Source organism: Thalassophryne amazonica, chromosome 2, assembly GCF_902500255.1.
Source record: "Thalassophryne amazonica chromosome 2, fThaAma1.1, whole genome shotgun sequence".
Lineage (NCBI taxonomy): Eukaryota > Metazoa > Chordata > Actinopteri > Batrachoidiformes > Batrachoididae > Thalassophryne > Thalassophryne amazonica.
In genome coordinates this window covers 159,759,893-159,775,146 of record NC_047104.1, presented here as the reverse complement: position 1 = coordinate 159,775,146, position 15,254 = coordinate 159,759,893, and the positions used below count along the sequence as shown (strand labels likewise).

Sequence of the window (15,254 nt, the reverse complement as noted above, 5' to 3'; positions counted from 1 at the left end):
AATGACATTGCTGCCAATGATGAACTCGTCTCTCTGTCCCGGGACAAGGAAAGTCGGCACAACGAATTTGGACCCATAAACCTCAATTCCCAGGTCATAGATACAACTGGGTTGTGTTGTTAGGCCACCACAGCCAACAAGGACCACCATGTCAGGCACAGGCTGAGGGCTAGGAAGAGCACCAGCAGCTCTAAGCTTGGACTCTGCCTCTACACTGAGAGTGCATGACATGCTCCCGGAATCAAGCATCCCTCTCAAGCTAGACTGACCCCCGACAGACACTGGAGCATAAAACAAGTCACTAGTTCCTTCTACTTTATGTGAACCCACAACAATAACTGTTTTGTCATCAGGAAATTTACTACAACTGTTCACATAGAACAGTTGTAGTAAAGGCAGAGATGAACAGGGAGGAGGAGCAGACAGGAGCCACACCCCGGGGACCAGACGGGCGCTGATTGGAGATTCAACGGGTCGTAACGGCACCAAGTGTAACCGGTAGTGACTCACTCTGCGTTGTGTTTGAAGAAGAGTCTCAGACGTGGGTATCTTTGGAGGTCGTCTCCATTTAATTTCTGACAAACAATGAAATAAAAAATAAAAATCCTCCAGTCAACACAACATGCCCCTCTCCCTCGGACATCAGTAACAAAAGGGGGGAGGAAAGGCGCGAAAACGCTACTTATAGAGGGCGGTGTCACATTAAAATGTGAACGTAAGGGGACAGGTGCATATTGAAGTTCCACATACTGACCTGGAGGCCCAACCTGTCAGGTATTAGCTAAAATAAATTAACAAAAATAACATCAAGGTGACACAGATTTTGTGTAATTATACCAATAACTAATGTACAACATATTTTTGCATACACACACTGTTGCTGCTCGGCCCAGAGGAAAGCACACAACCCGGCACCACCGGTGAGATTTAAACCCGAGGAAAGCACACGACCCGGCACCACCGGTGAGATTTAAACCCGAGGAAAGCACACGACCCGGCACCACCGGTGAGATTTAAACCCGAGGAAAGCACACGACCCGGCACCACCGGTGAGATTTAAACCCGAGGAAAGCACACGACCCGGCACCACCGGTGAGATTTAAACCCGAGGAAAGCACACGACCCGGCACCACCGGTGAGATTTAAACCCGAGGAAAGCACACGACCCGGCACCACCGGTGAGATTTAAACCCGAGGAAAGCACACGACCCGGCACCACCGGTGAGATTTAAACCCGAGGAAAGCACACGACCCGGCACCACCGGTGAGATTTAAACCCGAGGAAAGCACACGACCCGGCACCACCGGTGAGATTTAAACCCGAGGAAAGCACACGACCCGGCACCACCGGTGAGATTTAAACCCGAGGAAAGCACACGACCCGGCACTTCCCATAAGGCTCAAATTGAAGCACATGACCCTGGCGTCACTCGCAAGGCTTGGCCCGGAGGCAGTGGTGGTTTTTGATATGGACCATGTGGGTCGCTGCCCTGGGTGGCATTTATGGAGGGGTGGCACCGTGGGGACGAGCACTTGACAAAAAAAAAAAAAAATCATGTCCACTGCAAAATAGTTTTCTTGTCACTGTGTGTAGAATTGGCAAAGTGGCGCCCCCTGTAGGCAGCTGCAGCCAGCCCTGCTTGCTGAAGCAGTGAGATGGTGAAAGAAAGAGGAGGGGCACGTCACGCCCGGAGGACAGTTCACCTGTGGGGGGGACAATTGGGGGTTGGTGGAGGGGGTTCGTGGGCTAAAGTCAGTTCCACCTCGACTTTCTTCCAAATAATTCACATCTCATTCATAACATTATAAATACAGGTCTAGAATTCCTGCACGTTTTTCTGAATCGTGTGTCCTGCTGGATTCAGTTTTATCCTGAACTGGACGCAGCCGAATTCTCTCCGTGTGCGGCAGGAAACTGGGGACAGACGCTCTCATCCCGTCTGCTCCACTTTGGCTCCGTCCACCTTGGATGCAGCACAGAACCAGAACTCTGAGCCACATTTCTCTGCGGATCACAGAGCAAACGAGGCAGGCAGCCAGTTTATGAAATAAAAGGTGTTTGAAAGCAGACAGACAGCGTGTAAGAACGGGTTAGAATCTGCCCACTTGCGGAAAAAAGTTTGTAAAAATGGCAATTTAATTTTAATTTTCCAGCAGCTGGCAACTCTTTGTTGTACACTGACAAAATAAAATAATAATAATAAAATTTAAAATTAGGCTTATCATCATAATTAACTGGTTTTATTAATGGAGAAAAGGAATCACAGTTGAATTCTTTGCCATGGAAACACTACTAACACTTCAGTTTAGATTTTTGTTTGATCCACAGATGAAGATCAAAAATTGGGAGATAAAAAAGGAGAAACACTACATGATCAAATTTCTGTCAAATGTAAAACCTTTGCAGATTAGTTAATGTGAAGTGTTTCCACATTTAGTCTAATATGTACAAACATCAAGACAAATATGTACCTTAATAAAAGAGCTAATTGTTCCTTCCTGAAAGTCAGATTAATAAAGTGTCTAATGTACGATATTTATCTGTGCCGCTGTCTTGGCCAGGACTGTTAAGGATTATATCACTGTTAAACATTTGTACCTTTTGTCTTCTTTCTGATGAGAACGGTGTTGTGCTGTTTGCACTTAAACCCGAGAATGTACGTGTTATTCAACCTTGTTGGAGCTGGATGTACTTATTATTATTATTACACAACTTGTTTTCGTAGCCGCTAACGACTGGGAGTAAAAGAACTGAAGGTTGAATTTTGACTGATTGTGATGTGATGCTTAGTGTTCCAGGCAGATGCAGAACAGCTGATAACTGCAACAGACGAACGAGATGTGCTGACCTCCGACGATAAGAGTAAAGAAAGAAACTGTTTTTCCTTACAGCTGCGCTTATTGACGTATGTGTTTATGTTACGGGAAGAAACTTGTCTCGCGTTGTCCCCCCCCCCCCTTAGGACAAGTTTTATGATGTGATGAGGGATTCACTAATAAAAAGAGCGAAGCGCAGGCCAGACTTTAGTGTAGCTTTGGTGTACAGCCTGACTGCACTCCGCGCGTAAAATTTGACTTTCTGTCTCACTGGTGTTTCTTGACTCTGTTTGTCTTATCAAAGGTTTTAAGAATGTTTGGAGGAGAAAATACCCAACAAGGACTCCCTTGAAAAAGAGACTGGTAAACTTTCCTGGTTAAATAAAAAAATTTAAATTCAAGCTTGCAATTCATGGATGTTTTGTTTTAGAGTAATATTGTAGCCTGCGGGCTTTTGATGTCAATTTCAATTGCAGTTTCAGGGGCACTTCGAAAATAATAATAATATAATAATAAAAAATGGCTGTGCAAAATTTTGACAGTTTTTTTTTGGGGGGGGGGGGGGGGGGCTCGGACAGAGTGTTGCCCGGGGAGTAACTCAGTGTAGACCCAACACTGCCCGGAGGAAAGCACACAACCCCGGCGTAACTTGTGAGGTTTGGCGCGGAGCGCATTAATATATAAATGTATTTTTCACACAATGTTTTGCTCAGATTTTTATTTTTATCCTGTCTGTTATACCTTTTGATTTAGCTAAGACTACTTTTAATTTTTTAAATATTTCTGCATTGTTTAAAATAAAAATAAATAATAATAATACTGAATATCAAGTGAGGCCAACATAAACATATTTACTGTTGTAAATTACATTGATCATTCAATAAATCAATCGATCTCGAGAATACAAAAGTTTCTGTTCTTGATATTACTTAGCAATACTTTCATGAATACCTTTAATAAACCCGCATATATGTACCAATAAAGCCTACAATCATTTATCATTAACAAATCATGTCAGTCTATTTAAAGTACCTTCATCTCAAACCTAGCGGCGCTAAGGGCTATCCGTGCTGACTTCGGTACCAAGCTTGAGACTACTAATGTGCGACTTGGAGATATGAACAACTCTGTCAATGCTTTGGAGCAGAGTCTGATTGAAGTGAGGGCAAACATCGCCTCTAACACTGCACGTGTTACTGAAACTGAAGACCGTATATCGTCTTTAGAGGACGACCGGGAAGTTGCTAAAGCGGACTTGGCTAGCACTGCTAAACGTATTACTTATTTGGAATCAAAAGCAGAGGGCTTAGAAAATCAAGGATTCCGTAAGAATATCCGCCTTTTCGGGCTGAAAGAAATGGCAGCGGGAAGTCAATTGCTGTTTGAGTTTGTGAAAACCATGTTGCCACAATGGCTGGGACTGAGTACTGACAGGAGTTTCACTCTTGAGCGGGTGCATCGCGCTCTGGGTAGACCGAGACCAGGTCAGTCCAGAGCTGTGCTTATATGCTTTCTGATGTTTCAAGACCGAGAGTTTGTTCTCCGCGCCACATGACAGAAGGACATCTTCCATGGAGAGAACAACATCTTATGTTATCTTTTTAGATTTTTGTTGTTATTATAATTGGTGGTGGTAATAATATTAATATTAGCATTGGAATTGTTACCATTACTTTTATTATTATTTTATTATTTATTTATTTTTATTTTTTTGCTAAATGTATTACATTTTTATTTTTAATTATTAAAAAAAAAAATACTATTATTTTTTTTTTTTTTAAGACGAGGGGTATAGAGAACTTAAAAAGTATCCGGGTAAGATTTTTCTTTTTTTTTTTTAATATGCGGGTTGGCAGAAACCGCTGGCCTTTTTTAATTTTTTGCTAAGACAGTTAAACCACTCCCCCTAGTGTGGATTGGTGTACCCCCATTTTTTCACTTTAGAGCAAGGGATGGGGGGTTAATAGCCCTTTTTTGGCTGTTATTTGTTGTTTGTTTTTGGGTGTTTTTGTTCTATAATGTTTGCCACACAGACAATATGATTCCTCAAGTCATTTTTATCTACGTGCATTTTACAATTGAATGGACAGTAAAAAACTTGTTGATTTTAAAATAAGTTGGAATGTCAGGGGCTTAAGACAACCTACTAAATTAAAACAGGCTATGAATAGGTTAAAACTTTTCAATTCTAAAATAATTTTTCTTCAAGAAAGTCATTTAACAAAATCAGAAATAAAAGGTATCAAAAACCAGTGGTGTGGGCAGGTGATGCATTCAACTTCTAATAATTATGCTAGGGGTGTATTAATCCTTATTCATAGAACAATACCTTTTCAGATCAATAATATAATTCAAGATAATGCAGGACGCTACATAATAGTTGAGGGTAATCTTTTCTCTCTCACTTTGAACCTTGTTAGCGTCTATGGCCCAAATGAAGACAATCCTAATTTTTTCAATGATCTATTCCTTACATTGTCTACTCTAAATGGGTCTTATATAATTGGAGGCGATTTTAACTGCAACTTACAACCCATTTTGGACCATAACACAGGTTCTGATCCCTCTAAATTAAAAACAAGGAAGCTTCTCAATCAATATTGAGATCTGAATCTGGTGGAGATCTGGATGCATCTCAATCCAAGTAAAAGGCAGTTTTCATGCTATTCCGGCCCTCAGAAATCTCGATCTCGAATTAATTACTTTCTTGTATCACAAAATTTATTATCCAAAATCATGGATTGTTGGTATGATGGCATTGTTATTAGTGACCATGCTCTGGTTAGTATGAACATACACATTGAAAAACTCATTCACGGCCCCAGTAATTGGCATTTTAAAAATATCTGGTTTCAAAATAAGGACTTTGTTGTACACATTAAAACTAAAATTGATCTTTACTTTGATTTGAATACCAATCAAACCAGCACTAGCACAAGGTGGGAGGCATTCAAAGCCTTCATAAGGGGTGAAATCATTAACTACACAAGTTCAAAATCTAAACAACAAAAAGCTCAAATATGTGACCTAGAGAGACAAATAAAATTATTGGAACATGATTTGGATCAATCAATCAATTTTTTTTTTATATAGCGCCAAATCACAACAAACAGTTGCCCCAAGGCGCTTTATATTGTAAGGCAAGGCCATACAATAATTATGTAAAACCCCAACGGTCAAAACGACCCCCTGTGAGCAAGCACTTGGCTACAGTGGGAAGGAAAAACTCCCTTTTAACAGGAAGAAACCTCCAGCAGAACCAGGCTCAGGGAGGGGCAGTCTTCTGCTGGGACTGCTTGGGGCTGAGGGAGAGAACCAGGAAAAAGACATGCTGTGGAGGGGAGCAGAGATCGATCACTAATGATTAAATGCAGAGTGGTGCATACAGAGCAAAAAGAGAAAGAAACAGTGCATCATGGGAACCCCCCAGCAGTCTACGTCTATAGCAGCATAACTAAGGGATGGTTCAGGGTCACCTGATCCAGCCCTAACTATAAGCTTTAGCAAAAAGGAAAGTTTTAAGCCTAATCTTAAAAGTAGAGAGGGTGTCTGTCTCCCTGATCTGAATTGGGAGCTGGTTCCACAGGAGAGGAGCCTGAAAGCTGAAGGCTCTGCCTCCCATTCTACTCTTACAAACCCTAGGAACTACAAGTAAGCCTGCAGTCTGAGAGCGAAGCGCTCTATTGGTGTGATATGGTACTACGAGGTCCCTAAGATAGGATGGGACCTGATTATTCAAAACCTTATAAGTAAGAAGAAGAATTTTAAATTCTATTCTAGAATTAACAGGAAGCCAATGAAGAGAGGCCAATATGGCCAGATCAAGGAGATGATCTGATCAAACAAAAAGAGCTACTGCTTTTGAGGAGCAAATATAATAAATTGTCTACAGAAAAAGCTGCAAAAAGTTTACTGTGGCTTAAGCAATCCTATTATGACCAAGGGGAAAAGGCAGGAAAACTTTTGGCATGGAGAATTAGGAAATTGCAGACGGAATGAGCGATCAATACTATAAAGAAGTCTGATGGTAATTTAACTGTTGACCCCCAACAAATTGATAGCTTCAGGGAATTTTATGAAAATCTTTATAAATCAGAATGCCCTCGAGTTTCATGTGAACGAGAAACTTTTCTTGACTCTCTCATTTTTCCAACACTAACAGATGACGAGAAATCAGATTTAGAAACAAAACTTACTGTGGAAGAAATATCAGCAGCCATTAAAAATATTAATACAAATTGTGCCCCAGGGACAGATGGCTTAACTATAGAATTCTATAAAGCATTTGAAAAACAATTAATATCCCCCTTATTAGACATGTATCTTGAATCATATGATAGAGGAATTTTACCCCAATCGCTCAGATTGGCTTTAATTACTTTAATCCTAAAACTTAATAAGTCATCTACAGAATGTTCTTCATACAGACCAATACGTTTGATGGGTTGTGACACCAAAATACTCTGTAAGGTTCTTGCATTATGTTTAGAGCAATATATACCAAATCTGATACACAGTGACCAAAGTGGATTTGTTAAGCATAGACAAGGCTTCCACAATATAAGAAGGGTGTTGAATATTATTAATGAGAAGGCGGGATCCAGGGACACTGCACTACTGTCACTGGACGCCCGCCAAGCTTTTGATCGAATTGAATGGCCGTTCTTATTTAGCATCTTGCCATGGTTTGGCTTTGGAAGCAGCTATCTCAACTGGATACAACTTTTATACACAAATCCAACTGCTAGTATTCTTACAAATGCCACAACTTCTAAACCAATTATCTTAGAAAGGTCCACACGCCAAGGCTGCCCTCTTTCTCCAATGCTGTTTATTTTAGCCTTGGAGCCATTGGCTATGTCTATACATAATAATATGGGCCTGTCAGGCATTCAAATAGGTGAAATTGATCATAAAATATCTCTTTACGCCGATGATGTAATTCTATTCTTAACCAACCTATCCACAAGTCTACCAAATTTAATAAAACACATAAAACTTTTTGGAAGCTTCTCGGGCTATTTAATTAATGATACAAAATCTTCCATCTTATTTTTAAATGATGAAGAACAACTTAATCCGGTGGTACAAACTCCTTTTTTGAATGCAAGAGAAGGGTTTACTTATCTAGGTGTCAAAATTGCTCCCAATATCGGAAATGTAGTTAAACTCAACTATGAACCATTAATATTGGAGGTGCAGCAATTACTAGACAGATGGATGACAATGCCGATATCAATAATTGGGCGTATAAACATTATTAAAATGACAATCTTGCCAAAGTTTTTGTATCTTTTTCAGTCAATACCTCTTTTACTAACAAAATCATTCTTCAAAGATATTAATAGAATACTTCTAAACTTTATTTGGAATAATAAAAAGGCTAGATTAAGACTGAGGCTGCTTTATATGCCTTATGAAAGCGGAGGGTTACAATTACCAAACTTTAAATGGTATTATTGGTCTGCTCAGTTACATTCTGCAAAGTTTTACTTCTCAAAGGAACCCCCAGCTTGGGTAGCAATAGAACAAGAGACAATCCCAGATCTTTCTATAAAACAATATTTATATTCAGCTGAACCTAAGACTTTGAAGAGAATTACTCGTAACCCATTTTTAAAGACTACTATTGATATTTGGTACAAAGCACACAAACAGATTGGAGATACCCCATGGCTCTCACAATTCTCTCCTATATGAGGTAACACAGCCTTCAAAGCAGGGAGAGCAGATGGGGGATTCAAATTATGGGCACAAAAAGGTGCGAGCACTGTAGGTGACATATATGTGAATGGTGAACTTCTGCTATTTCATCAGTTGTGTCAGAAATTTTCAATTCCAAAGAAGCATTTTTTTTTTTTAAAGTTTTTACAATTAAACATTTTATGTCATCAAAGCTCAGAAGTGGCATTTCCTATGAACCTCCTTTATCTAGTATAGAGAATATTGTCTCTTCAAATCAAAATGGAAAAAAAAGCTAATCTCCATGTTTTATAGGACTCTAATGTTACACGATAAAGAAACAAGTAAAGATAGGTTGGATGCATAGATCACTGATACTCAAGAGAATACTGACATTTCTGATTGGGAGAAAGTCTGTCTTAAAGCTCAAAAACAAACTGTTAATACTAGATTGTGTTTATTGCAATATAAATGGTTAATGAGAACATATATTACTCCTGTCAAATTACATCAATGGGCCCCTGACACTCCTGACCTCTGTAATAAGTGTACAAATGATAAAGGTACTTTGTTTCACTGTTTATGGGACTGTTGGAAAATTGAGGACTTTTGGAAATCTGTGACTCAGTTTCCAATTCCACAATTTTTTTTTACCTTGGAATAACTTTTCAAGGTCAAAGTCCTGTTAGAAGTAGCTTTTCACAAGATAAATTAGATGTGATGAAATGTCAGGAGGATGTATTTAGTTCATGCACTTGAGTCAGGTTTTGCTATTTTTTTTTTTTTTTTTAACTTTTTCAGTTTCTGAATTCTTTTTTAGATCATTTTCACAGAACATTGTTTATCTCTGCTGTGCACAACTTGTCATTGCTTTTTGGCACTTGGTTTCCAACTGATAACTGGAAAACAAACAGGCATAAAATTGGAACCTCCATCCAGTTTTGGTGGTGTAGGTAAATCCAGAACAGAAAAATGAGAGTGACTGAGGCACTTTTGATTGAGCGACAACGCAAAATGTACAACTAATCGGCTTTTCACAATTAAATTCAAATGTCCATAAAATCTACAATCTAGATTAGATACAGATCAAACTTTGTCAGGTGATAGTGAGTGTCAGCCTGCACCTCACTTTTAAATATGAGAGTAATTGGGGCACATTTGATTAAGATACCATGTAAAATATACATTAAATGAGGTTTTTAATGTTAAATTTAAATGCCACAAAATCTGCAATCTCTATTGGATCTGTATCAAACTTTGTCAGTCAATAAACAATACCATCCTACATTATGAAAGAAATTCAATCTTTTTGACAGAGATATGAAGTTTTGAATATTTGTTTAATGTTAAAGGATAGGGATTTTTCAAACATTTTTCCTGACTTTGACCTATGACCTTGAAAATTGAATCAGTTCTTGCCTATCAGGATATGAATCCTCTAAACACACACACACACACACACAAAATTGATAACGATGTATTAAAAATGTGGGTTACAGGCTGTTCACAAACAGACAAACAAACACGCAGAGGTAAAAACATAACCTCCAGCCAACTTTGGTGGAGGTGAAAATTCTAAAACTTTTGCAATGCTGACCAGTTTGCACTGAAAGATACAATGTAGATACGAATGGGAGGCAGAGCCTTCAGCTTTCAGGCTCCTCTCCTGTGGAACCAGCTCCCAATTCAGATCAGGGAGACAGACACCCTCTCTACTTTTAAGATTAGGTTTAAAACTTTCCTTTTTGCTAAAGCTTATAGTTAGGGCTGGATCAGGTGACCCTGAACCATCCCTTAGTTATGCTGCTATAGACGTAGACTGCTGGGGGGTTCCCATGATGCACTGAGTGTTCTCTTTTTGCTTTTTCCTGTTAAAAGGGAGTTTTTCCTTCCCACTGTAGCCAAGTGCTTGCTCACAGGGGGTCGTTTTGACCGTTGGGGTTTTTCTGTAATTATTGTATGGCCTTGCCTTACAATATAAAGCACCTTGGGGCAACTGTTTGTTGTGATTTGGCGCTATATAAATAAAATTGATTGATTCAAATACATTACTCATAGTTGGAAATTACTGATGCTAAACCTTTATTCCTTGGTTTTGTTAACAGTATGAAGATACTACCTCATGTAGCATCAGAATGCATGTGTGAGTGCATATGCAAACACATACTTGGAGTATTCTTATAATAAAGTCATGTTAATACATCTACTTGTTCTGTCAACACCAGATACTTAATAAGGTATTCCACACAGTTTTCCATTTCACTGTCACATACTGATTTTACCCTTCACTGGAATAAGTGGGTTTAATAAATGGATGGACATTCTGATTTTTTTTTTTTTGTAATGAACATCACATCTCAGTGCCTCATGCAAAATTTCCATGAGGGAAACATTACTGCACATGCAGTTGCCCAATAATACATTTATTATAATAATACCATATAATACCATTTCAGAGAATGTGATTCATTTGTCAGCCATACCTTAATGGCTGCTTCAAACTAGACTGTTTGGCATATTGTTCATTTATAAGTTGTGAATTATGTGGTTTCTGTATGAATTCTCATGTGTTTGTCCAGATGGCCCTTTTGTCCGAAACTTTTACCACATGTAGAGCAGCCAAATGGTTTCTCTCCTGTGTGAATTCTCATGTGCGTACAGAGGTGACCTTTTCGTACAAATCTTATACCACAAACACAGCAGCCAAATGGTTTCTCTCCTGTATGAATTCTCAGATGCACAGTGAGATCACCCTTTTGTCCAAATCCTTTACCACACTCAGGACAGCCAAATGGTTTTTCTCCTCTATGCATTGTCATATGTATATTCAGACTGCCTTTGTGTCCAAAAATCTTACCACATTCAGCACAGCAAAATGGCTTCTCTCCTGTGTGAATTCTCCTGTGGTCAATTAAATTGCTCCTTTGTCTAAATCTTTTACCACACTCAGAGCAGCCAAATGGCTTTTCCCCTGTGTGAATTCTCATGTGTGTTTCCAGGCTGCACTTATTCCCAAACCTTTTACCACACTCAGAGCAGCCAAATGGTTTCTCTCCTGTATGAATTCTCATATGCGTGTTCAAATTGACCTTTTGTGTGCAACGTTTACCACACTCAGGGCAACTAAATGGTTTCTCAGTTTTTTGAATGGTTTTATTTTGCTCCAAATAGTTTATGTGAATCTCACCAACAGAAATATTAGAGTTTAAACCGGAATTAGCTTCCCTGGTCTGCTTCCATTCATTACTGACTGTTTCCGTATCCAATTCTAAACAACTGCATGGACCCAAGTCGCTGACTGGTTGTGGTCCATCATCGTCTGTTTTCAGTGTTTTCTGCTGAGCTGAACTGCTGGTTGGAGGCACTGCATCCCTAATTTCATCAGACTGGCTTTGATAAAGCAGTTTTTCTTCATCATATTCATTCTTCACAGTGACAACGGTGAAAGGGACAGTTGTGACACGAGTCGGCTCCAGCTGAAGAAGCTGCTGTTCATCCTGACTTGTCCAGAATTCCTCCTCTTCCTCTTTAATGTTTGAGGCCTCTTTGTCCTCCTTGTCCACCCTACAATTCCAGTCTTGCTGTTCAATGATGTTTCTTTCACTCACTGATATCTGCTGCATCCCTGAAAACAAGTAAATTAGTAATTACATGAAGGCCATACAATCATTCATTAAAAGAAACACAAATCAACAATTACATATTTCCTACATGAGAACATTTTCTTGATTTTATCATACTTTCAGTAATTCCAATTTTAAGGTACTTTCTTTTATTATAATGCCATGTGTTACGCATAAAAATCTTCAAAACAATGTCAGCATTTTGAATGTGAGACATATTTGTCTATAACATTTTGTAAAAGTAAATTTGGCTACAAGGCTGAAAACATGAAATATGTTTTTAAGAAAATCCTTCAAATCTTGAATGAATATACATTTTTTTATTAATGCAAATTAACTGTTTACAATTCAGCTCAACTCAACCATTATTTCTAAAGCACATTTAAAACAGTGGTTGATCAAAGTGCTGCACAAAAAAGAAAAGTGGGCACCAAGCTACGTTCAACCATAAGTAAATAAGTTAATAATAAATAAAACTGCAGCAAGCATTAAAATGAATAAGATACAATAAGGAATAAAAAATAAATAAAAATAAAGATGCAAATGCTCATTTCGGGAATGCCGGAGAAAAAAGTAGGTTTTTAAAGAGGATTTAAAAGTCTTCAGGGACGACCTAATATTGAAGAGGAGACTGTTCCAAAGCCTGGGGGCAGCCGCTGCAAAGGTCTTGTCACCTCTAGTCTTCAATCTGGTTTTAGGCACCTCCAGCAACAGTTGGTCAGAAGACCTTAAGGCTCTGACTGTTTTATTGATGCAGGGAGATCTTTCCACAGAACAGGGGCACGATAAGAGAAAGCTCTCTGACCCGCAGACTTCTTATTCACCCTAGGGACACAAAGTAGTCCTGGACCCTGAAAACACAAAGCCCAGGCCGGTACGTAAGGTTTAATTAGGTCAGCTAGGTAGGGAGGTGCCAGTCCATGAACAATTTTATAGACTAGTAGCAGAACCTTAAAATCTGATCTCACGGGGACATGAAGCCAGTGAAGAGACGCCAAAATGGGTGTAATGTGGTCAAATTTTCTGCTTCATGTCAAAAGTCTGGCAGCAGCATTTTGAACCAATTGGAGAGCCCCAATGCTGGACTGTGGTAAACCAGAAAATGGAACATTGCAGTAGTCCAACCTAGAAGAGATGAGTGCATGGATCAGGGTCTCAGCATCAGCCATAGACAGGATGGGACGAATCATCACTATATTTCACAAGTGGAAGAAAGCAGTCCTAGTAATATTTCTAATGTGGAGGTCAAAGACAACGTAGGATCAAAAATTACCCCAAGGTTCCTCACTCTATCCGTGTGATGTATGACACACGAGCCAAGTCTGAGCGTTAACTGGTCAAATTGATGCCGATGTCTCACTGGACCAAGAACCATCATTTCACTCTTATCAGAATTTAAAAGTAGGAAGTTTCTAGACATTCAGCTTCTCACTGATGCAAGGCAATCTTCTAAGAATTTTATGTGGATGAGATGACCAGCAGTTATCGGAATGTATACTTGAGTATCATCAGCACAGCAATGAAAGGTAATCCTAAAGCACCGCAATATGTGCCCAAGGGGTGCTACATAAAAGGAGAAAAGCAGGGGGCCTAAGACGGATCCCTGTGGAACCACAAATTTCATGTCACTAAGGTTAGAGGCAGTGTTACTGTACAGAACACAGTGAGAACAACTGGTCAAGTGTGACGTCAACCATGCAAGGACACTCCTAGTAATCCCAAAATTATTTTCCAGCCTATCAAGTAGAATATGATGATCCACGGTATCAAATGCAGCACTGAGATCTAACAGCACAAGAACCATACTGGCCGATAGTTTTCAGTACACTAGGGTCAAGATTAGGTTTCTTAAGTAATGGTTTAATCACTGCAGATCTGAAACATTTAGGAACAGATCCAGAAGAAGAAAGATTAATAATTTCCAGCACAGTCGGCCCAAGAGTGGACCACAGGTCCTTAAACAGTTTTGTTGGTATAGGATCAAATAAACAGGTTGTGCTTTTTGTTGACCTTATGAGTTTAGTCAGCATATCGAGAGAGATACTATCAAATTCTGTAAATCTAGGTAATACCTCAGTAATGGCGCCCACCTCAATAGTAGGGTGTCGTGGCTGGATTAAGGCATGCTGGGATATGTTTAACCTGATGTCTTCTATTTTCTTCTCAAAGTCCAGGAAATCTGGTGCTGTAAGGTGAGAGCAAACTACAGGTGGTTGTCCATGAATAAGTGTTGCCACCGTGTTGAACAAGAACTTTGAGTTATGCTTATTTTTGTTGATCAAATCAGAGTAGTAGGTCCACTTTGTAGCCAGTAATGCATGCTTATAGTCTAAGATAGCATCATGCCACGCAAGGTGGAATAATTCTGATTTTGAACTACCCCATTTCCGTTCGACAACCCCAAAGTTGGGACGTTGTGTAAAATGTAAATAAAAACAGAATGCAATGATTTGCAAATCCGCTTCAACCTACATTTAACTGAATACACCACAAAGACAAGATATTTAATGTTCAAAGTGATAAACTTTATTGTTTTTGTGCAAATATTTGCTCATTTTGAAATGGATGCCTGCAACAAGTTTCAAAAAAGCTGGGATGGGGTAACAAAAGACTGGGAAAGTTGATGAATGCTCAAAGAACACCTGTTTGGAAACAGGAGAGTGTCATGATCCACAAAAGGCTCAGCCCTTCACAAGCAAAGATGGGGCGAGGATTACCACTTTGTGAACAACTGTGTGAAAAAAATAGTCCAAGAGTTTAAGAACAATGTTTCTCAATGTTCAGTTGCAAGGAATTTAGGGATTCCATCATCTACAGTCCATAATATAATCAGAAGATTCAGAGAATCTGGAGAACTTTCTACACGTAAGCGGCAAGGCCGAAAACCAACATTGAGTGCCCGTGACCTTCGATCCCTCAGGCAGAACTGCATTAAAAACTGACATCATTGTGTAAAGGATTTTACCGCGTGGGCTCAGGAACACTTCAGAAAACCATTGTCAGTTAACAAAGTTCGTCGCTACATCTACAAGTGCAAGTTAAAACTATCATGCAAAGCAAAAGACATACATCAACAACATTCAGAAACACTGCAGCCTTCTCTGGACCAGAGCTCATTTGAAATGGACAGAT

At 39.3% G+C, this 15,254-nt stretch overlaps 1 protein-coding gene across 1 annotated transcript in view; it reads right to left on the bottom strand.

Moving 5' to 3' along the window:
* Positions 1 to 10,568: 10,568 nt before the first annotated feature.
* Positions 10,569 to 15,254, bottom strand: part of LOC117501377 (zinc finger protein 260-like) — a 51,024-nt gene continuing 46,338 nt past the window's right edge. The window contains exon 3 of the mRNA XM_034160242.1: positions 10,569 to 11,637. Within this exon, the coding sequence (XP_034016133.1) occupies positions 11,040 to 11,637 (598 nt within the window). The 3' untranslated portion in view covers positions 10,569 to 11,039. The remainder of the gene's footprint in view (positions 11,638 to 15,254) is intronic.